Source organism: Ananas comosus, linkage group 18 (assembly GCF_001540865.1).
Source record: "Ananas comosus cultivar F153 linkage group 18, ASM154086v1, whole genome shotgun sequence".
Classification (NCBI taxonomy): domain Eukaryota; kingdom Viridiplantae; phylum Streptophyta; class Magnoliopsida; order Poales; family Bromeliaceae; genus Ananas; species Ananas comosus.
Window position 1 is genome coordinate 6,611,995 of NC_033638.1, and position 23,679 is coordinate 6,635,673.

The window sequence follows — 23,679 nt, forward strand, 5'->3', positions numbered from 1 at the left end:
CTCATAACGCTACCAAAATAACACTTCATCGAACTACGCACTACGCCTTACGGCGAGGCCAAATATCTTACTGCTTGCTTGGCTTCCACTATTTCGGGTTAGGCGTTTGATAAACAAAAATGTCTTACACTTACTATTATAAGATAAAACAGCATTCCATCCAACAACAGCAAGGCCAAACTGACCCTTGGTATGATAGCAGTACAGGAGGTAGCAGGTAAGTTGAATACTGCAGCAAGATTTATCAAACCATCCTCATCTTAGAACATGAAATCAAAGCTTACAACAGCACTAGCATGACACAAAACCACATGACAACATAGAAGTCTTGAACTGCAATAGCACAGACAACATTATAACTCGGCAAACTCCGATCCTAAATCAAACCACCCTTTATTTAAAGTATCACGTGTTTCTCTCAACTCGACGCGAAAGGGAAAATACCAGACTCTTGCAATACACAATTTATCTTGTTCCAGAACCAGCTTCATGGATGTCGAGAAGAGACCTTCTATCCCTGAAGGCCAATAATTCCTGGCAAAGAATTTATAGATAAAAAAAAGGGCATCATTTGGCATGAATTTAGCCAATACTAGTCGACAAACGACAAGAGCACGATTGAAATTGATGCTATGTAGAAATTACTCCTTTTGAGTACTAAAAGAGAGTAAAATGAAGTGAGGTAAAATAATAATGGTGTGCAGAGATTGAAAAAACCCACCACAAGCAACTCTCCCGCCAGCATTTCCCGTGGTCTTGCTAAGCTCATGTCCACCTGAAAGACCAGACGGTCGAGTTAGTTGATAAACTATACATATTTAACTACTAGATTAATGGAAAGAGTGAGAGAACATCCAGAGAAACCTCATCGGAATGGAATTGCAGCAACATGAGGACTAAGCAGTATTAAGAAGTATATTTTAGGCCCGAAAATTTAGCAGTATTAAGATCACTCTTACACTATCTTATGATTCAATGAAGGTCTTAAAAAACCAGTAATTTTCCAAAACAGCTCTTGAAAGTGACGAGAAGGTTAGTGGAACATGAATATAATAAAAGAAAATAGTTGGAACAGCCAGATCTTCTTGAAAAGATGTTCAGGCAATACAATATTGTTGTGCATAACAGCTTTAGAAAAATTAAGCAACAAGAATGTTGGCGGAATAGGAACGCACTATGACAGAATTTGGACGGTATTTCTAGCCAATACTAGATCCATAACTAACATTAATTTTATGGCAAGGTCACATACATAGTGTTTTTAACAGTTAGATGGATTTGATCGAGGCAGACACCATAACTCTTGAGAAGAGAATTGAAAAGCTGAATCCTTCTGTTGGTAATTTCTGTTGATTGTATCATTTGTATTTGTGCTTATGAACTCAAACCAAGAGGGCGAACAAAAACTTGTCTAAAGCGCGGACAACTATCAGCCTATCTTTCTTTGTATGACTTCTAATTTTCTTATTATAAGCCATATACTGGAAGAAAAAAATTTTCTGAGAAGGCTTTTGCACTGAATTCAATCATTCTTAATCTTATCCACATTTTCTAATAGTGGATACAGGAGTTACAGGCCCATCACCTTATGAAATCCCAGACCAGTGTTAAAAAACCAGGGTACATTAGTTCATAGAGTTCTAATTTAAAGATGAAAAAATAACCTGTACTAGCATAGTGGTTTGTGAAGTTAAAAGTGAATATATGGTAGTCATTCGCTATAATCACACAAATTGTAAATAGTAGTATTTCGAATTTCAGCCATATCTGTTAAAGAATGTGAAACAACCATTGTTCTCCAAAATCTAAGCTACCAAAGAACAATGTTTTAAATATTTATATTCAACACTCCCTCACATCAGGGCTTGAGACGTTTTGATATAAATATTAATAACACCATTCGTAGCATTATTTAATTTTTTTCTCCATTTAATTAACTCCACGTCTTGAGATTGTCAAAAAATCTCAAACCTAGATGTAAGAAGGAACATTGAATATAAAAATATAAAAATACCAATCTATTGGAGAACAACAGTTGTTTCTCATAATTTAACAATATCAAGGAAGGAGAACGTATTCGTCAGTGGAATCAAAGCAACTTCTAAAATTCTAATGGCACAAGCCAAATCCTTTTCCGACATCAGAATAGAATTGTAGCTCAGCATGACATTAAGTTCGAGAAATTAGAATAGAAATTGACGAGAAAGATGATATGAGCTAGTTAGATTTCAAACTAGAAGATCCATTTTAATTTTTTTTAAGTAAAATAATAGAAAACCATGTTTAGGCAAGAAATAGGAGTCTTATTACATTTTCATGCTTCCAGAAAGGTTGCATGAGAAAAAAAAATAAAAAGGCCGTACTAAAACTACTATTAGACTACTAAACTTTCAAGTGCTAAAAAAGAAATAAATTTCCAATATAATGTATAGAGTAAAAGAGGATGATTACCCTTTCCGAGATCATCAGGGTCAGCATGAACAACAACTGCCCGGCCAATAATGGAGTTAGATCCAGAAAGCGGAATCTGGTGAGGAAAGAAGCATGTCAAAATCTTCTAAGAAAGGCCTTCATAAAGAAGGTTACAAATAGAACAACAGTGATAATGACTAATTACCTGGCTGTCAACAATATTTAAGTTAACAGTGCCTAAACATTGAAAAAAAGGAAAAAAAAAAAAATCAGATATTAGATCAATTAACAATACAAGAAAACAGGTGAGTAAATTTTCAAGGCATCAGCCGTTCTTTCTAACTATGGGCTTGTAAAAATTGACGAACCAAAATGAGCCTAAGGACACTACCATCCTCGCCAACAGTCACATTTCCAAGATCACCAGCATGGCGGGTCTCATCTTCAGGTGCGCCATGTTCATTCCCGGCAGGATTGAAATGTGGCCCTGCATCATGATCCAAGACAACAAGAAAAGGCAAACAACGTGAAAATAGTATCAAGAACAACTGTAAAGAATATATTGCCAGGATTATGATGAAAAAAGTCAAATACCAGTTGACATGCAACCATTTGTGGTGTCGCCAAGTGCATGAACATGAAATCCATGAAGTCCGGGCTTGAGGCCCGAGATACTTCCAGTCACAGTTGTCGGACCTACCAGTTACAAGAATATAAGTGAGGCGATTATCAATGCAATATTTACCTTATATATATAGAGAGAGTACTATAATTACCATCCCCTCCTTGCGTGAAGTAGATTGTGCCTTTAACACCCTCACTGCTACCCAGCACAGCAACAGCCTTCACCATCTTTTCTGTGTGATCCATAAATCATAAAAATCCAAACGAAACAAAGGTTTCAACAAGAGAGGAGTAAGGCATAGAACTTAATAGCAGAGAAACATTGCGTAACAGAGCCTAAGCAAAACTAAATGGTAAAAATTCAAGATGGAAAAAGGGAAATGATAACGCAACACCTACATTCACAAAGAGACTTATATGTATTGGCTATTTTTGAAAAGAAAAATAAAAAGAAACTAACAGTGACGCGACTAGTATTTATCTAATCGTGCATACCCGAATTACAAATCACCTGCTTCATTATAACACTATAGAACCAAATTGATTCTTACATATTCATTGTAGCTTCCACATAAAACTGTTGAAAATAGTTTTGGTTTGGCACATGCCAGAGAAAATCCGAAAACGAAAATAGATGAATTCGTTAGAACACGTAAAACTGTTTTGTTTTTCACTGAAAATGTATTTACGTGGAACTAAATACGTGAAAAAAAAAACTCCTTTTTGGCCCCAAAACTCTTTCCAGGTAGCATCTTTTTTAGCATTCACTAGCTGCAGATTAGTCAAACACTAAATCTAACAAGTGAATCAAAATATCTGAATAAACAGCAATATTTTCCGAATTCCCCACAAGAAATGCGATAAACAAAAACAGGTGATGATCTCGTTACAACACATAAAACTGTTTTGTTCTTCACTGAAAAAGAATTTTACGTGGAATCAAATAAATGAAAAAACTCCTTTTCGCAGCATTTCACTAGCCATGGATAAACCAGACACTGAATCTAACAAGTGAATCAAAACATCTGAAGAAGCAACAATGGCTTTCCAAATTTCCCACAGCAGCTCCACGAAATCGCAACTTTTACAGCCCAGGATCTGATCACTCATCCGAATCCCCAATACTCATGATTCACAGCAACAAAAAACAACAACCACCATATAACAACGATTCAACCAAATGATTACTTGAACCCTAAAATCTCAAAAAAAAAAAAAGAAGAAAGAGAGAGAGGCAAGATCCGATCCACCGTGGTTTGAGATCGAAGAGGAGATCGAAATATACGAAGGAGGAAAATAGTATTAAAAAAAAAACCCTAGATATTTTACCTCAGGTAACCCCGTGGAGTGGAGAGATGTGAGGAGAGAGACGACCCCTCCTTTGGTTTGTAAATAAATTGTAATGAAATGGGGTGGACGACCATACCAACCTAACGCATGCTATTATTTATTACTAGTCGCTCTTTTTAATATAATTAAATAAAATTAATAAATTAATGAATAAATAATATATATTTAAATAATAGTGTAAAATTAAAGAAAATTATAGAATAGTACAAACTATAAACAAAATATACATAAGTATAATGGAGAGAAAATATAGTAAAATAAAAACGTAAATTTGAACATTCATACATGAAAATAGTCTGGATTAAAATGAAGTAATAAAAGAAAATTTGATTTCTTTCTAATTCTATTGTCTTAGGGGCTTTTTATGCAATTGGCTCTCGAAAAACAATTTATTTTAAAAATAGCCCCAGCAAATTTAAATTTGTAAAAATGGCTCTTATCTTGCCATGCAGGCACCATGTTAATGCCATGCGGGCGAGGCTGGGGCCAGATAGTTAAGTTGAATACGGTGAATCATTCACCGTGTCTAAACATTGATCCTGCCACGCAGGCCCCACGTCAGTGCCATGCCGGCGGGGCTGGGGCCAGATAGTTAAGTTCAACACGGTGAACCATTCACCGTGTCTAAACTAAACACGGTGAATGGTTCACCGTGTCTCGGGGAAAGGGAGTGGAAGGGAAAATAGAAAAAAATTTTCAATTTCTCTTGATTCGACCAAAAAAAAATTAATTGCACAATTGATTTATAAATTCTAATCTTTTATGACATTTACATTATGCATATTTTATGATTTGCATATAAATTACCAACATATCCTTGGTAGGATGGGTGAGGAGAACCAACCAAATATTTTTGTTTATTTTTAATAATCAATTGAGTTTAAATTTTTTTATATTTTGAAGCTCTCTTTCTCTTGATTGGACCAAAAAAAATTAATTGCACAATTGATTTATAAATGCTAATCTTCTATAACATTTACATTATACATATTTTATGATTTGCATGTAAATTACCAACATACCCTGGTAGAAAAAAATTCTTAATTTCTCTTGATTCGACTAAAAAAAAAATTAATTGCACAATTGATTTATAAAATTTAATCTTCTATGACATTTACATTATACATATTTTATGATTTGCATATAAATTACCAATATATCCTTGGTAGGAGAGTGATTTGGCCAAAACGGTAGGATCAATTGAAATCTATTATAAGATCAACAAATGTGCAGAATTTTTTTATTCACTACTATTAAGGTATATTATGGGGTAGATTCCTTGCGTTTTCTTAGTAGTGGAATGTTTTGTATTTGTCACTCTAAAGAAATTCGTGAATTCTCTCGCATCTTCCATTTCTACAATAATTCCTACACAAAAGGAGAGTTAAAAAAAGTCGAGTGATTGACCTATCTTGTGAGGAAAAAAAAATCTGAATCTCAAAGCATGGTCGATGCTACGCCACGGTAAAAAAAAGTGTCTTGTCGAAAATTTTTAATTCTAGACGGATGAAATTTTTGCAGATTTTGGTTCTAAAATTTTCGTTCAACCATAATATTCTTGGTTAATTTGTATCTAATCTTCTCAATATAAAAAGATAAAAATAAAAACATGTGAATAGTTAGGTGGCTGTATGAGAGTCCAAAATGTTTGCATCGAAGAAATTTAGAAATAAATTGTTGAATATAGCTAAATGGAGCGCTCAAATTAATCAAACTAATCACCAAGAACTTAAGTGCCCATCGTATCGTATCGTATCGTTTCAATTAGATATCGAAACGATATGTGCAGTCCCCGTATAGATAGTACAGCTTAAAACTTCATATTCTTTATATTTGTAAGTAATTTTTTTTAATAAAGTATAAGAGATTAATTTGTATAAGATACACAATAAGCAATTAAAATTCTCTGTTGCCAAAGAGAATAAATATTTCATACAATTATGTTCGGCACACATAGTACCATATCATTATGTTCGGTATTTTTGTGCCCGGTGTGTAGGGCACATATAGTACCATATCATTTTGGACACGATCTAGTGCCACGACACTAAGATTCTTGTTAATCGCCATGGACGGTGTTACTTTTAGAATCCGAAACTCTGTGAAACAGACTCCTCATAGAGATCTTGCTCTCCCTGCTTCTCCTTCATCATCAAATTTGTCTTTTAATTTAAATTTTGGGTCGTATAAGAAGCATTTTCTAAAAATTAAAGGGTAAACTTCTAATTGCTCTTGTGGTTTAGCTTATTTTTATTTTGCCACCTTGTAATTTAAAAAGTTGCACATTGCCCCTTTATGGTTTATTGTATTTTCCATTTTGTTACCGTGTGCTTTTTTCAAATAATATTTCCTTACTCACCCTATTTACATAGAAATTTGTGGTAAATCAATTCCTTTTTTTAAGAAATTATTGTTGTGATATAACAGTCACCTCTAAATTACATAGTTGCTTACCTGAAAGAAGTGATAGAGAAGTTTTAAATTGTTGCTTATATTGAATCTGTAAGATTTTTTTCTTTACTTTTAGCCCATGAGTTTGCGCTTGTGCATATAAAGCAGTTTTACCCAAAAAAAAATGGACTTGAATTAGTCAAGTATAATTTGTTGGCTTAAATCGGCCAGCATCCTGCCATGTGGTGGGAGGCCATGTGGGCCTAGCCATGCTCGAAATGGCGTGAGGCTGGGTTGGGCCGAGTCATATTCGAAGTGGCGTGGGGTTGGGTGGGCCGAGTCACAATTGAGACCCGTGAGCGTTGTATCTGTATGCTTTAAGTGAATTGATTGCGTATTTCTAATAGCTCGAACTTTTGGGATTAATAGTTAGCGCCAACGGTCCGATATAATTGACTTTTCAAGCTCTAAACTATATTAGAACACTGATATTGGATTTATGTATGACCTCTCATGGTTTGTATTTAGATATGAATTGCTTACTTGTTAATACTTTCCCCCTTTACTACTACACCTCTTTTAAAACCTTTTTTTTTTTCCGTGCTATGCCCACTATCTAATTTACTCTCACAATTTCAGTATGTCAAAATAACAGAATAAATTAAGATAGATTCATTTAGCATAATGTATATTATAGTATGACGCAAAAGAAAGCTTACTGTAATTTAATTTTTCTCTTACTAAGAACACTTACTTTTGTTATTTACATTACTCGTATTTCTTTTTTTGTATTTTATCTAGCTTAAGAACTAATACAAAATAAAAAATTTCTCATTTCATGAACTACAGTTACATATATGCAATTTATTATTAATATTTGTATGTTTACTTCTTGCATTTTGATCATTGCGAACCATTGTACTTGATAGAATAAGTTATGTGATAGACCTTCTTTTTATAATTTATATATTATTAAAAAATTCTCTTTTTAATTATTTAAAATTACTGAGTTTTGCTTACCATGTGTATGCTATCACTATTAACTATATATTTGGTCATTTATTTATAAATTTTGGAAAAACCTTCACATGAAGTTTGTTAGTGCACCCTTATCTAAATATTTTGTCATTTATTAAAAGTTTATTTTTGGTCCCTTATTTGCAGGTATGGATCAACAAAAAGAAAAAAAACAACAAAAGAAAAAAAAAATTTAGCACAAATAAGATAAAGTTAACTATATAACAAACTATGCATATAGAGTTAATATGTAATCATTGATTAACTTAAATTTTTCATTTCATATTTTTTTATAAATTTGATATCTCTCGTGTAAATACTATAATTTGTATTAGTTCTTAAAATTAACATTGTCAAATTAATTTTAACTGAAGTTAATTAACTCATTAAGATCATCTACATATTCATTCTTGGTGGCTAAAATTGCTCTTTCTGATATATATTTTGGACAATGACTTCTTTCATGAAGTGATGGAATTAAACACTGTATTAATTAATTTTTGTTTTGAGCTTTCTATATTATCAAAAGGAATGAGCATTTCATTTGGAATTTCAATCATGTCATCAAAGACATAATGCTCTATGCCATCACCAACACGAAGTAAGAAATCACAATAGTTAGGATCATTCTTCGCTCGCATATTTTCTTCCAACTGTAACCTCTCCATCAGTGGCCATAAATACGATTTTACTAAACAATTGTTGACAATTTCTGCATGAGAACCTTTACGAACTACAGGAAGAACTCGTTTGAAATCTCCACAAAAAACGATCACTTTACCTCCAAATGGTAAATTACATATAGCACCGTCAATGCGTATATACATTACTACGTATATATAATACGTGAATGAAAGGAATACTAATAAACTATTAATTATTTATTAATATAAATAAACTTTATAATTAGTTGAAATATAATCACTGAGGTATAATTAGTTGAGATATTAATTTTATAATTAGTTGAGATTATTAATATTTGCATTTTATATTAAAGTAAACAATATTATACTCAACTACTAATATAAATCTTAGCATGTTATCCTCAAATCATATAGTTAATATCAAATTATATAGTTAATATCATCCTAATACATTAATACCCCATTTGGACATATACCCATCAAAAGGAAGTATCAATTTGAAAGATGGGGAGTATAATCACATATTTAGAATGAATAACATATTGAGCTTTCAAATTATTCTTTTGGAATAAAACATATCACTTCTTACCAAATCATAAATATCAAGATCTTCTAAAAAATAAATATTAAACTTCAGTTTCTAATCACACAACATAAGAAAAATTCTTGCATTAAATAAGTTATTATTAGATATCTTATTCCGGCATTTAAATATATCCTAAATATTAGATATTTGCATAAATATATATATGAGTATCACAAAGCAATAGAGATCATTTAGAAAGAACATTGACTTCGTGTAGCACAAATGGCTGCAATAAAAAAAGGATAGAATAGTAATGTGAGTAAAGGGCTTGGTGGTTGGTACCCGAGGTCCCAAGTTTGAATCATATTTGATTCACATTTTCAGCTAAGTTTATTTCTAAGTGAAATAAACGAAGCGGGTAGCATGCTTATCTATCTCTCACACAAAAAAAAAGTAATGTACGTAAGTAACAAACCATAAGTAATAATATTGTTTCTTACTGTTGAAACAACGTTCAATCATATTGTCTAGTAATTTGCACCGAGCCCAGAATATCAAACAATAAATGTAGAAAACAAACATGCAGATACAGCAAAGGGCGCATTAACAATTTCAATCCAAGTTCTAGAGACTCTTATCATGATCAGATATAAAGAATAAAAAATTATTTTTGGAATATGATACATGACAAAAGAAATTTGGATAAACAAAGTTGATATGATTTTAGCAAATAATTACGCAACTATAATACTCCAATTAGATATTAAATACGTATTACTATGAAGTCAATAGGTTTATCCACCAAACCTAATAACTATGTCCAGCTGTAAGGTATCTTAAATACTTATATAGTTAGTAGAGGATTTAAAATGCAAATATTAATATAGAATGATTATTTGAGATTATTAAAAATTATAATTACTATTACGTATAAAAATCATATACGTAATTATAATAATATGATTCGGCTACTTAAGTTGATATAATAATAATAAAAATGCATATTTAATATTTATTAATATTTATAATTATTATAATTCAACTAATTACTAGTGTAGTGACCTGCGCGATACGGTGGGTAGACATTATTATAGCCAACTTTTATCATATCTACTAAATTTTTTTCTCCTTATATATGTTTTAGAGAGTAATCTATTTTTTTTCATCTTTCAAAACATTTTGCTTTGTTTTTCTACTTCTTTCTGCAATATTCAACATATAATTTTCATTCTTTTACTATAAATTTTGCTTTGTTGATTTTATTCTTCACTCTTATTCTAATTTTAAAGTTTATTCTTATTCTTCATTTTCACGAAATCATCATTACTTAAGACAGAGGAACTGTTACAGCCAATTGCGGTCAAGTTCCTGAGATGAAAGAAATAATATTCAGTATTAAAAAATAAAAATTTACGTTGTAGGCAAACTAAAATGTGAAAAAATAAATATACATAGATTTGAGATTTTTCACAGTAAAAATTTTACATTCTATAGTAAATATCTTTATAGCTTCATTTGAAACCAAGTAACAACATTAGAGTTTATAGTATCATCTAATAATATGTTCTTTGATCAAAGAAAGTTGAGACAATTAGAGGTTTACAATTGCCTCGGCATCTACATTGACCATTTAATGATCTGAAATTCAAGTTTCAAAATAGTTTAAAATTTTTAAAAGGCAATCGTACAGTTGCTGTGCCTCAACTACAAATCAGCAACATAAAAAATATAATCAGAACCAATAACAATGAAATAGTGATTATAAAAATGATAGTAAGAAGCAGCTACCTGTGGAACCTTCAAAATGTTTAGCTAGCAGTACGCAAGCACTACAAATACCAGAATCATAAGTTGAAATAGTTTATCTAGCAACAATTATTAAAGTACGAATTCGTAATTAAATGCCTTTGGAAGACAGATATGTAATTATGCACACATATCATCTATATGATTAGTTTTGCCTTTGAGATGCTCGTTCTCATGTTCATCATAAGATTCATCTACTTAACAATTACAGCAAAGCCAACGGCCCATTGTACTCTTCTTCTTCATGTGCACATACCTTTTAAACCATGGAATATACCAAATTATTAGCTATTATGACAACGTTAATAAAAGATCAAAATCACATATTAAGAAAAAAAAATAAAAATAAATGTGAATAAAGGCACTACATTAACACTTAGGTTAAAAAAAAAAGTTGCAGATTTTCTATGCTTGCAATTAATGGAAAGATACCTCCAAAATTTTCAAAGCAACTTTTCCAACTTATATGTCTTGTCCCTCCAAATATAAACCATCTCATTAAGCATGCTCACTAAACATGTTTTTGGTTTCTAAATAGTCAGAAGTAAAACAGATCGGTAGCTACAAACTCTGAAATCAAAAGAAAAGGCAAAAAGAAAAGATGCTAACGAAGCTCGATTTTATGAGTTCGAAATTTCAACATGGCGGAGAAGGCGCTCTCCTTCCTCTCCAAGGGGTGGCGTGAGGTGCGTGAGTCCGCGGGCTTTGACTTCTGATATATCCACGCGCGCCCAGGCAAGCTCCTTCAAGTCCCTTACTTATCACGAACTCGAGAACCTCCTCCACTCTGCCTCCGCACTCTCAGACCTCCTGCGGCTGCTCGCGGTGGCGGTGCTATCATTGTTTTCCCTAGCGGCGATGGGGTCGTTCTCGATCTCGAAGCTCGAGATCGTGAAGCAGATCTAGTCCAATCTCTCGGAGATCCGGCGCGTGTAGTCGTCGCCGAAGTTTAGCCGGAAGGTTCTGGAGAGGTGGAATCCTAGGGCCTGGATTCGGATTTGATCTCTCAACCATCAAGAACGCTATCGTGGCGAAGGTGGATGAGTTTTGTGAAGTAATCGATCTCGTAAGGGAGAGGCGAGATTCGGAGAGGAGGAGGAGGAGAATGGTGCGGTGGAAGGGGAGAAGAGCGAGGAGTGGGATGTGAGTCGGAAGCTTGAGGAAGGAGGCGAAGGCGGTTGCTTTTAACATATCAAGAGGAGACGAACAATCCGAAAATGAAGGGGTAGCAAGTTAGCAGTCGAAGAAGGACCCGAAGCGTCCTGTAGGAAGCACCCGTTCGAAGCATCCCGTAGGAAGTCCCACTTGCAAGGTTGAGGAGAGGGACCAATTTATATTGGAAGTACTGCGACGTAGGTCTCTCAATAATCCTAAAATTAAGCTAAGTATGCCATGTGTATTCAATTACGGGGATTAATAATAGTTAATAGATAATAGATATCTCAACTCTCATTGAGATATGCAAATATTTGAATTTTGTAAGAAATTCAAATATTGTTTATGTAATTAGTATAGGATCTTCTCAGGTCATCTGTAACAACTCGGTACATTCTCAAAGTCCTGGGTGCCGGTTATGGTTATTAGGGGTGGCAATTCAGCTCGCTGTTCGCTAGCCAGCTCATGTTCGGCTCGAAATGAGCTCGAGATCGAATCGCTCGTTTAGTAAACGAGCCAAGCCGAGCGCGAATTGTTTAGCTTATTTAATAAATGAGGCCGAACACGAGCTATGGTCAACTCGCTCGTGTTCGGCTCGATAACAGCTCGAATACTTTATTTTATATTTATATAATTTATCTAATATATATTTATATATATAAATAAACAATTATATATATAATGTATATATATTTATTATTTGATTTTTAGTAAAAAAAAAATATAAAGCCGAGCTCAATTATAAAAATACTTATTTATATGTAAAGTTTCAACCATTAAATCAAAATTTAACAGATAAAAGTTTATAAATTTATTTTTTATATATATTCAATGTAATTTATTTAACTTATTATTCATTAGCCAGCTCACGAGCTGAATTTTTTGACTTGATACTTTTTCAAATGAGCCGAACACGAGCCGGTCCTAGCTCACTCGTGTTCGGCTCGCTGACACCCCTAGTGGTTACGCGAAAAACTTTCGCAGGGGAGGATAATACGTGAACGAAAGGGCCGGTTATGCCAATAATGATAGGGATTCTCTGGTCATCTAGTACAACTTTAGTCAATTTTCTTTTGAATTTTGTTGTGTTGGGTTGAATTGGGTTTGTTGGACCTTAAATCATGAATAAACGACATACTATAAAAATCATGTATAATAATATATTTGTATTTATCTTTAATAAACTTGATAACGCTGATGTGTTATCCACATTTTTCTTTTTCATGTCTTAAAATAAAATGTAGAATACGAATCTCAATTTCAATTTACACGCGCGGATAAGGAAATCTAATCCCATTAACTATCAAAACGATTTATCTAACCATACTAACAGCTTTATTCGAAGATTTATAAGTAAGTAGAATTTTAAGAATTATTATTATTATTATTATTATTCTTATTATTATCCAGCATAATTTATCCCCAAACGAAAGCCGCCCAAGCGTGACTCGCGCATTATCCGGAAGTATATATGAAAGTTTGGATAAGGTAAAATTATAATGATTTTATTTTCTATAAAAGAAAAAAAAAATGGAGGGTCTAATTCCAAAATGTAGAATAGTTGAGGGTGTCGCCATGCATTTTCACCTTCGACTCTGCTCACCTCACGCTCGCATCGTCCCAAATCTCTCCGATTTCTCCTTCTACCTCCTCCCCCTCATCTCCGCTCTTGTTACCTCCGCCATTTTTTTCTCCTCCTCTCCCGCTCCCATCAATCCACAAAATAAGAAACCCTAGCTCGAGCTCCGATCTAATCCGATGCCCCCTTAACCTCCTTAAAATTTCGAGGAGGAGGAGGAGGAGGAGGAGGAGGAGGAGAAGCGATGTCCCCCGCCACCGCCGCTGCTTCCCCTCGCAACCTACTGCCCCTTCCTCGCCCTCGTCGATTCTACTCACTCCCCGTTCCTCGGTCTCGCCTAAAAACCCCTCCTTTCTCCAATCGCTCTTTATCCCCACCGCTTTACTCACAGTTCACGACTTTTGAGCCCAAAAGGAGTAGATTCGCCTCTTCGGTAAAGAACCCATCTCGGTGGCCGATCGCCGTCTACTTATCCGGTAACACAACACTCAGAAACCCACTTCTCCCAAATTCACCAAAAAAGTGAAAAAAAAAAAGAAGAAGAAATGATCGGAAAAGAAGCTAAAGATTTGATCTTTCAGGTGAGGATGTCAGTGGGAGTCGGGAGAAGGATCTACCGGTCCAGCCGAGCTTCGACGCCGTGCTTTCGGCGGTCGAAGTTCTCTGCATCGTGCCGCCCGCCATCTATTCGATCGGGTGCCTCATCGGGTCGGTGCTGCCGCCTGCGGCGGCCAAACAGTTCCAGGCGTCGGCAGGGAATAAGCTTTTTGTGTGGCAGTATTTTCTCTTGGTCGGTGCGGTGGCGATCGGGTGTTTGATTCGGTGGCGGCAGTGGCGGCGGCTGTATAGGGTGAATGGGAGGGGTGTGAGTGTTGATCTGATCCAGAGGATCGAGACGGTGGAGGAGGATCTGCGGAGCTCCACGACCATCATCCGCGTGCTCTCGCGGCAGCTTGAGAAGCTCGGGATTAGGTTTAGGGTTACTAGGAAGGCCTTGAAGGAGCCGATTGCGGAGGTAATGCTTGTCGCAATGAAGCTGTGACTTGTATGTTTTAGATTAATTCTGCAATTTGAGGTTGCTTTTTTTGCAATTGGTTCTTATCTTTGGAGAATTTGTGATTGTACCGAACTTTAGGCCCTTGTACGTATAATCTCCTTTTTCGATAGTTTCTGCTAGAAATATTTGTCCAGATATTATCTCATTGTTATGCACAACGTAATCTAGAACGAGGACCTGTTTTAGAGTAACATCGTCGCATTTATATGATTTGCTACAGATATGGTGTGTTTGCTATGATCTTTTGGTGTTTCACATTTCATCATAAGAAATAAAAATATCTGCTTTGTCAGATCATGTTTATCCTGCTTCTGCTATTTACCTTCGATTTGCAATTCTTTTAAGTATATAAGCTCATACTCTTACTTAATGATAGATGGGCAGTGGTATGGGACATGTATACAGCATGATATTGTATGTTGATATGGTAAGCTTGAGAAAATAGAGTATAAGTTGATCAGGATACAAAAATGCCTCTAGATATTATACGTGCGCATATCTGATTATGCATAGAATACATAATTTGCAATGGTAAATTTATGTGCATTTGTATGATTCAGCTTCTTCTAGCTCTTAAAGTGTACCATCGTATAGTTCTCTTCCTTATTTTATTTACATTTTATTTCTAATCAATACGGGAGAAGCTGATTTTACTGTAGTCTAACAATTCAGAAGTTACATCTCAACGCCCACTAAAGTCTTGTATAGTTGGTTAGAAGTAGATATCTAGACGATGACGGAATATAAATATAACCATGTTGAATAGTTATTAGATGGCTATGAATCTGATATCTTGTATATGGGTGTAAGGGTGTTGAAGGATAAGTAATCTGGAGTCGTAGAGTTCTCGGTGATGTAAAGAATATAGAGCTTAGGGTGGTTATGATTGAGACCTTTAACACTAATATAAATAGCAAGCATTTATGCCAGTAACTAACTATTAGGAGAGGAGAAATTGATGGTTCCTTTGCTTTTCAATTTTGGCTCCTTCAATTATCGCGTGCTCCAGTAAATTAAAGGTACTTGTGAAACCTAAATATTTACAATTCCAAGTTCCTTGGGCAGTAGTCAATTAAATAATAAAATCCCTTTTGAAGATAAAAACAAGAAAAAATAGACATTTGGTCAATGCGTTGATCCTGCATTCTTGCTGCATGTAACACATTTTTAACCTCAGAAATTGAAGGGTTTCAATAGGAGAAATAGACATTTGGTCAATGCGTAGATCCTGCATTCTCGCTGCATGTAACACATTGTTAACCTCAGAAATTGAAGGATTTCATTTTTATTCACTTATGTTTTGACATGTGTGCAGACAGCAGCTTTGGCACAAAAGAATTCTGAGGCTACTCGAGCACTAGCGATACAAGAGGACATTCTCGAAAAGGAGCTCGGTGAAATTCAGAAGGTTCTGTTGGCTATGCAGGTGACTCTTGTCAATGACTTTTTCTTTCCATGTTTATGTGTTTATGGTATTAAGGGTTAGCTTTTGTTAGGTTATGGCTCCTCATTACCACATGGTTTGCCAATTATTTTCCGGAGGGTTTCTTTCAAAACCTTAACATTATGTCTTCTATAGTTCAATGAGTCATATTTATGATGATTCTTTGAGTAGATCTTCATTCAGTCGTTTGTTCTGATTCCTTTGTTTTGCAAAATTAAAATTGAGAAGATCAGGGCAACCAAGATACCTGCCCTAAAGCTTGCAATGACCCTGGAGGATCTAGAATAGCCACATAATTAGACTTATTTGGCAAATCTGGAAGCTGCTTCTGATAATGTGTATTCAGTTCTCGAATGCATTCTTTGAGTAGAAAAAACTGCTTATTTTGAGAATTTGATGGGTGAATGCAAAGATACCTGATGAGATTTAGCAAGATCAAGATGATCATAGAGAGTGATTTGATGTTAGACTGAGTACAAATTAGCTTAAATCAAAAAATTACTGGACCAAATCCAAAGCATACAACATAAGTATATTGATAAGAAGCGTCTTAGAAGACTGATGGTGGATAATGAATTGTTCATTCATGATTTCCAGTAATATAAAAAAGAACAACGCCAGAATGAGAGAGTTAAGAGAAGCAAAAGGTGATTAGGTGAACACTTAAAAAGCAAATTGGAATAAAGATCTAGGAGATATAAGCTGGACGATGGATGAAGTCTTCTTTTCACCCTTGAATACCAACATGCAGCCTCCCAGCATGCTAATTGGACTCCTGTCTCATGTTTCTAAAAGTTCAGCTTCAAACATTATTGTTAGCTGCTGCTTTTAGTTTCAAATCATGAACTTAAAATACTAACCTTATTCTGGAATACCAATTGGGTCAGAACTGCATCTCGTAAGAAACCTTCCTATTCTTCTATTTTTCATCTATGTTCTGTATTTATACTCGGATACTAAGATCTTCTATATAAGTCAGATGCCACCCATTTTTGACCTTTGTCAGCAGTAGTGAATACGACAGGTTTGGAACCAACAAGACAAGTCTCTCCCTGCTAAATTCATCAGCTGTGTACGATCTTCATGGACATCGTTTTTATGTCTTGTGACTAATATCCTCAGGCTACTGAATTTTTTGTCTTCTGTCCCCTCTTTACAAGTCGTGCGAATCCTATATCCCATCTTGATGTCGACCATGCTGTATCTTCAAGTAATTGAAAATTTGCCTGGACTGATTTGCGTGAAAGTGGAAGATCAACTTTTTCTGTGCAATATTAGTTGACTTCAATAATTGAGCTACTAGCTAAGTTTTCGAAAAAAAATTAATTGAGTTAGCTCATGTTATTATGGATTTCACTGTTTGCTGTTTCTGATCTCACTGTGAAAAATTTCTGGATTCCATGCTTGACTGAGCACTCTCTTCAAAGCCGATTCAGATGCGCCCATCTAGTTTCACCTTCTTCAATAAACATCTTTCTATTGAAATACTTACGCAGGAACAACAGCAAAAGCAGCTTGAGCTGATCCTCGCTATCGGCAAGGCAGGAAAGCTATTAGATGGTAAGCGAGAGTCTGCATTAGAAGAGGGCAACACAGCGGCTGCTATTCGCATTCCAGAGAAAAGGGAGACGGAAGAGCTCAAGGTGCAGTCTAAACTAGTTGCTGGAGGGAATGACAAACCCTAGATTTTCAATTCTCTTCGAAGAACTTCTCGGCACGGCCCCTGGAGGTCACAATTTTTCATGTAAGTTTGGATTAATTGTATAATTAGGGTCGCGGTTAAGAAATACAAATATGGGTAATACGCGCCTGCAATATTAAATAGTTAATGGCTGTATATGATATGATATGATATGAATGTGTTGAGAAATCATTGGGTTGGAGCTCTAAAGATTAGTTGTGTCAGCAATCCGATGAGCGCGGAATTTGGGAATAAATTCAAAATCAGACTTCCTATTGTAAAAACATGGTGATTATTTTTTTATTACTTATGAGTATAATATATGTATATACTGATGTATATATATATATATATTATTTAAGTTTATTTAAATTATGTAAATTATGTAAATTTAGTGAAAAATGATATTTCATCCTCGTTGAAAACTAAGAATCGGGTAACCATGATATTAAGAAACCACGATTTTTTTTTAATCGACGATCATGTGAAGGTCTAAAAATACCTACAAATAAGTATATTATAGTACACTAACAAAAGCAATTCAGCTCATTTCAGTAAATTACCTTGTTTTCTTATTAATGAGGTTCATACCTCTACTATCTGCCTAATTTGACACTACCTATTCAAGAGCGTAAAAATTATTCTTTCTAATATAATTAAATAAACTTAACAAATTAATTAATAAATAAATAATATATTTAAATAGTAGTGTCAAATTAAAGAAAAGTATAGAATATTACAAACTATAAATAAAATACACAGAAGTATTATGGATAGAGAATGTAGCAAAATAAAAGCATAAATCTGAATATCCATACATGGCAATAATCTGGAACAAGATGAAGTAAAAAAAAGACGAGTTAAGTTCCTTCTAATTCCATTGTCTTACATGGCGTATTTTATACGGCGTGTTTTAATTTGGATTCCTTAGTTATTTATTGCATCACGAGAAGTGATTATCATCCTTTACAAATGAAAATTAAATAGTAATATTTCCTCGCCCCTTATTTTGGTAATCTTTTAAGCCAATTTCGATGTACAATCTAAACTTTGAATAAAAATTCAAATTTTAATATAAATCTAAACTTATAATAATGTACTTTTAATGTTTTCGTAAATAATCATTTTCTTCTATATTTCTACGACAAAGGGATACAACACGAAACCTTTGCAAAACTGCAACACTAGGAAAGAGATCTATAAGTTCATACTAAGTTTAGCAGGGGAGTTGGGGAACATCATANGCCCTATACACATACACATATAGCTAAATAAAGGCACAGCAGTAGGAATTAGATGTCTATATTTATGCTTCTACTCTATCAAAATAACTAGAGAGCCACCACTGTAGTTTGAGTCTTGCAATGCCCGCCGCCGAAGAGCTTCCCGGAGAGTATGTCCTTGGTGAGTTTCTTGAATTCGAGCAAGTTGTTCCGTTTCTTCGAACCCTTCACGCATTTCCGCAGATAAGAATTCTCCTCCTTCAAGATGTCGAGTGACGAAGTGAGCTGCCGAATAACCTCCCTCTTCTCCTCGTCCTTCTCGGTTAATTCAGCTCGGAGAGCTGCGTTCTCCTCTTTCATTCTTGCTAACTCTCCTCCCTTCATCGCCTTCGCCTGTTCACTTTCGCTCTCCTTCGCTGATTTGTCTGTTAACGTACACTCGGTTTCTGTCTCTTCTTGTTCAGGATCGTCGACCTCTGACTCGTCGGAATCAGAAGAATACGAGGTAAAAAGCGAGGACCCGTCTGACGAATTGTTGCTTACTTTTCGCGACCAGCTTCTGTCCAAGTGAGAGGGACCGAACAAAGCGTGGTGCATTTTACTACCTGACTTGAGTTGGTCATATTGCTCTGCTAACGAGCGGTGAGATCGATAGAAGTCCTCGATCATGCTCAAGAGTAGAGGCCGCTTCTTGTAGTACATCTCGGCACGCTGAGCAAATGAGTCGGCGTCTGCCTCCACTAGATTCAGCATCTGCTTGGTCTTATATTCAAGTTCTGCAAACGAAAGGGAGTGTTTTGTAACAACTGTACATGGCAGTTTCATTCAGAAAGTATACACTTAGTCGCCAAATTTGATCAGGAAATCGAGTGCAGTAATTTAGTAAATGCTATGCAGATAGAAGGAACCATCATCCAAGAGATATGTGGATCTTCTAAGACTAAATCATGCAGAATTTTACAGCAAAAAAAAAAAAAGAGAGGAATTTCTTTCAAGTTCAACATTTGATCTACAACTGAAGATATAACCACAATTCAAAATGTTTAGTGATCAAATTTCAAGCAATGTAGAGTAATGTGTGGTACGACACATTGCGCAGAGCTCAACAAGGAAACAAAATAAGGTGGGATTTGTCCTCTCACGGTATTCGCGGAGCAAAACGGAGCAATCTAATTCGATGATCATGAAAGGCCAATTGTTTTAAGACTTGGACCCAAAAAAAAAAGAGAGTATAAATCAGCTACAATTATGAAAGACCAACCAAATACTAGATCATAGACGCATACACGCTTTATAAAATTTTGCTAAGAGTAAGAGACCCAATAAATCATTTTGTCTTTCTCTTTAACTAGGTTAAGTCGCAATCAAAACACATAAAATTTATACTTGTATATACGTTCCTCTATAGTGATCTTAATTTGATTAGTTATAGGTTAAGATTAATCGAAACAAAAGGAACCTGCATAGTAAATTATATGACAGATTTGCTTAAAAGCCGAAAACTCATATGCACTGAATTCAGAAAAGAAATATGCTACATGCCAACTTCGAACCACATTCAAATACACCCACCTGCCAAGTAAAACATTAGGATGAACTAGTCGTTGGCGACCCCATAAATTCGTACACGCTGTATCCAACTAATCGGATCTCCCTTCGAACATGATATTGCATCAGCCAAATGTTTCTCATGATCAGTGTTCTAAATAGCGGCCGCTATTGCATAATGTGCAAAGCAGGACTTAGCAGAGTGGGTTCATAGTAGCGGCATTGGGCCCGCTGAAGTGGGGGTTATGAAGCAGGTCGAAGCGGGTGCTATGAGCAAAAGCTTAAAAAACCATTAATAGGTTAAAATCTCTTATCGAATAGGGTATTGAAGGTAAAGAGATTTTCTATTTTTTCGCCTTTTTGGTTTGCTAAATCATAATATTTTAAAGTTAGTCTTCCCAATAATAACATTAAATATGCATAGACCTGCAATACTAGAAAGGGCAATGAATAGCTGTGTTTTCTTCTTCAAAATCATATGTATTTTATACAAAAGAGTATAGCCATATTATGAAACACACTATGACTTTGTAGCGCCTCCTATCTGCTTTCCGTTATGAGATACCCCAAACGCTATATACCCGCTATCTTCTATTTACAATCTTGCTCATGATACAACAACCACGCAACATTAAGGGCGTGTCTAGTTCGCGTTACGTAGCATTACAGATTATTTCGATATAACCAGATATCCGAGATTTCTGCATCAGATTCTACTATATTGCATTACTGCGTTTTGTTTAATATATATAGTAATATAATGCTAGATTGCAGTGCATATAGGATTACTATGGTTGGTTCATTTTATAAAATTCAGTAATCCTGACAACAAAGTGTAATCTATTTCAAAATTACCTTTAGTCATATTTGGCAAAACAATTTATACTATTTACAAATAATATTTTTTTACTAAATTTTATTTTAAAAAATTTAAATTTGAATTTAAATTTTATATTCTAATTTTAAATTTAAATATTAAAATTTTAATTTTAAATCTGAACAAAAGCATAAAATTTAATATTAAGTTTAAATCTGAACAAAAACATAAAATTTAACATTTTAGTTTAAAATATAAAATAAAATTTTAAAATTTAAAATATAAATATAAATTTAAATTAAAATTAAAAATCTAAAATCTAAATTTAAAACTTAGAATTTAAAATATAAATTTGAAGTTTAAAATTTAAAATTTGAAACTTGAAATTTTAAAAATAGAAATTTAAAATTTAAAATTTAAAATTTGACAATTTAAAATTTTAAATTAAAATTTTAAAAATAATGTATTGTGAGGATTTGGTGGCTCGTAGGGATAAAGTTGTAATTTTATATAATATGCAAGATAACCCGACATCGCAAATATGTGATGCCCACCCCGCTCGCTCGGTAATATTTTTGAAGTAATCCTATATTACTAACGGATGAACCAAATACAATAATTCTGACATAATTGTCTGTAATCCTAACAGGATAATCCAAACCAAATATGCCCTGATAAGAGACTAGACACTTTAGAGAAGGAAAATATGTCCATTGTAGATTGCCATCCAGCGAAAGCAAACCTGATAGCGTCGACGCGAGCCACGGGGACTGCCGCGAACTGTAGTGGCTTCCGAACCACCATGCTTGAGGGATCTTCTCCTGCGCCGCCGCCGCCGCCATTCCTTTCGCCTTACCTATGTAGATCATACACAAAGTTCAAATCATCACATGGTTACCAATTTGGGGGCTAAATATACAATCCAAATTCAATTATGAACCCCTTTTACCAGAAAAAAAAAAAACAAAAACAACAGCAAAAAAATCCAAAAAACTCCGGTCCTTTTTCTCCTACAGCAGAGACTCTACATGATCATCATCATCTTGATTGTTTTTTTTTTCTTCGCTAAAAGATTCAAATCCAATACTCAACCGAGTACTTTTTTTTTTTTTTTCCCTCAAGAACTACATGCCAAAACAAAAAACCCCCACACAATTAACTCACAAACACTTTCCCACTCCTCCAATATTTGCGAGCAGAGAAAGAATAAGAAGAGGAAGGCTTAGTTTTTGGAATGCGACGGGTTTCAAAATATTTCCTTCTCTTGAAATTGAAGGAAGTTGGGACAAAAAGATATAAAAATATTCTTTTTCGTGTTGCGCGTTACCTTTTGAATCGCACGTAACGCAATTTTTTCACAATTCTAAATAAAACTGGAGACATCAGAACATACGCATTTAGACACTATATTTCTAAACGCAATCTTCTCGCAGTTCCAAAACGAAGCCCGAGACGTCAGAACATACGCGTTCGGACACCTCATTTTCGAACGCAATCTCCTCGCAATTCCAAACGAAGCATCAGGATATACGCGTTCGGACACCGCATTTCCAAACGAAACCTAAATCAAAGCTCGAAAATCCTAAGAGAGAGAGAGAGAGATTGGGACCTGTGTCGCCGAGGAGTGAGCGTTGCTCCTCCTCTTCCTCTTCTTGTTGCTTGTGGGGGAGAGAGAGAGAGAGAGAGAGGGAAAAGGGGGGACTCCGCTCTTTATATTTCAAAAACATAAAAAAGAAAAAAAAAAGCGCTTCCCCACGAAGCACAAGGAACGCTTTTTTAGGAATATTATTTATGATTCATTCCCACTTATACCTACTGGCTATTGGGTGAGGAGAGAGAGAGGACGCATTGCACAGTTGACAGCTGGCATGTAAATACAGAGAGGAAAATTAAAAAAAGGAAAACTTCCATTACATCCCTGTCGTTCACCCTTTCTCTCACTTTGGTACGCTGTGATTCAAAATAGGGATAACTTCAAAAACCCCCCTGTGGTTTTCAACTTTCTCACTTTAGTACCCTGTGGTTTAAAGTGTATCAATTTGCCCCCCGTGGTTTCGTTTTTTTCTTTTTATTTTATCAATTTTATTGTTTTTTTTTCTCAAATCAGTAACAAAATTAAAATTAAAGAATACTAAAGTAAATATTCGGTAAATCTAGATGAATATCTGATATTTTTTTGCATATAATTTAACAAAATATTAAGAAAAAAACTATAGAAAAAATAAAAACAAAACCACAGGAGGGCAAATTGATACACTTTAAACCACGGGGTACTAAAGTGAGAAAGTTGGAAACCACAGGGGGTGTTTTTGAAGTTTTCCTTTCAAAATATATTATTTTTGGTAAATTATATAATTTCTTTTTTTTTTTCATCGGCCTCTTTATTAAAGTATATAGAAAAACAA

General features: G+C 34.6%; 3 protein-coding genes across 5 annotated transcripts; 1 reads left to right on the forward strand and 2 right to left on the reverse strand.

Moving 5' to 3' along the window:
* LOC109724405 (superoxide dismutase [Cu-Zn]-like) lies at positions 137-4,487 on the reverse strand. Of its 3 annotated transcripts, none has more exons than XM_020253224.1 (8): positions 4,366-4,487; positions 3,189-3,269; positions 3,007-3,108; positions 2,804-2,899; positions 2,618-2,649; positions 2,452-2,527; positions 722-775; positions 137-534 (listed from the first exon to the last, which is right to left on the reverse strand). In XM_020253224.1, the coding sequence occupies exons 2-8, from the start codon at positions 3,262-3,264 to the stop codon at positions 512-514; spliced, it is 459 nt and encodes a 152-aa protein (XP_020108813.1). In that variant the 5' UTR covers positions 3,265-3,269; positions 4,366-4,487; the 3' UTR covers positions 137-511. The 3 variants fall into 3 exon arrangements, with proteins under 3 accessions (XP_020108813.1, XP_020108812.1, XP_020108814.1); XM_020253223.1 differs by having other exon boundaries at positions 3,189-3,278; XM_020253225.1 differs by having other exon boundaries at positions 3,189-3,264; positions 4,366-4,447.
* LOC109724506 lies at positions 13,547-18,013 on the forward strand. Its single transcript, XM_020253354.1, has 4 exons — positions 13,547-13,980; positions 14,086-14,519; positions 15,877-15,987; positions 17,502-18,013. The coding sequence occupies exons 1-4, from the start codon at positions 13,749-13,751 to the stop codon at positions 17,688-17,690; spliced, it is 966 nt and encodes a 321-aa protein (XP_020108943.1). The 5' UTR covers positions 13,547-13,748; the 3' UTR covers positions 17,691-18,013.
* On the reverse strand, positions 18,954-22,980 carry LOC109724368 (protein NETWORKED 3C-like). The gene is made up of 3 exons (XM_020253161.1): positions 22,884-22,980; positions 22,017-22,130; positions 18,954-19,685 (listed from the first exon to the last, which is right to left on the reverse strand). Exons 2-3 carry the CDS (start codon positions 22,114-22,116, stop codon positions 19,018-19,020), a joined length of 768 nt encoding a protein of 255 aa, XP_020108750.1. The 5' UTR covers positions 22,117-22,130; positions 22,884-22,980; the 3' UTR covers positions 18,954-19,017.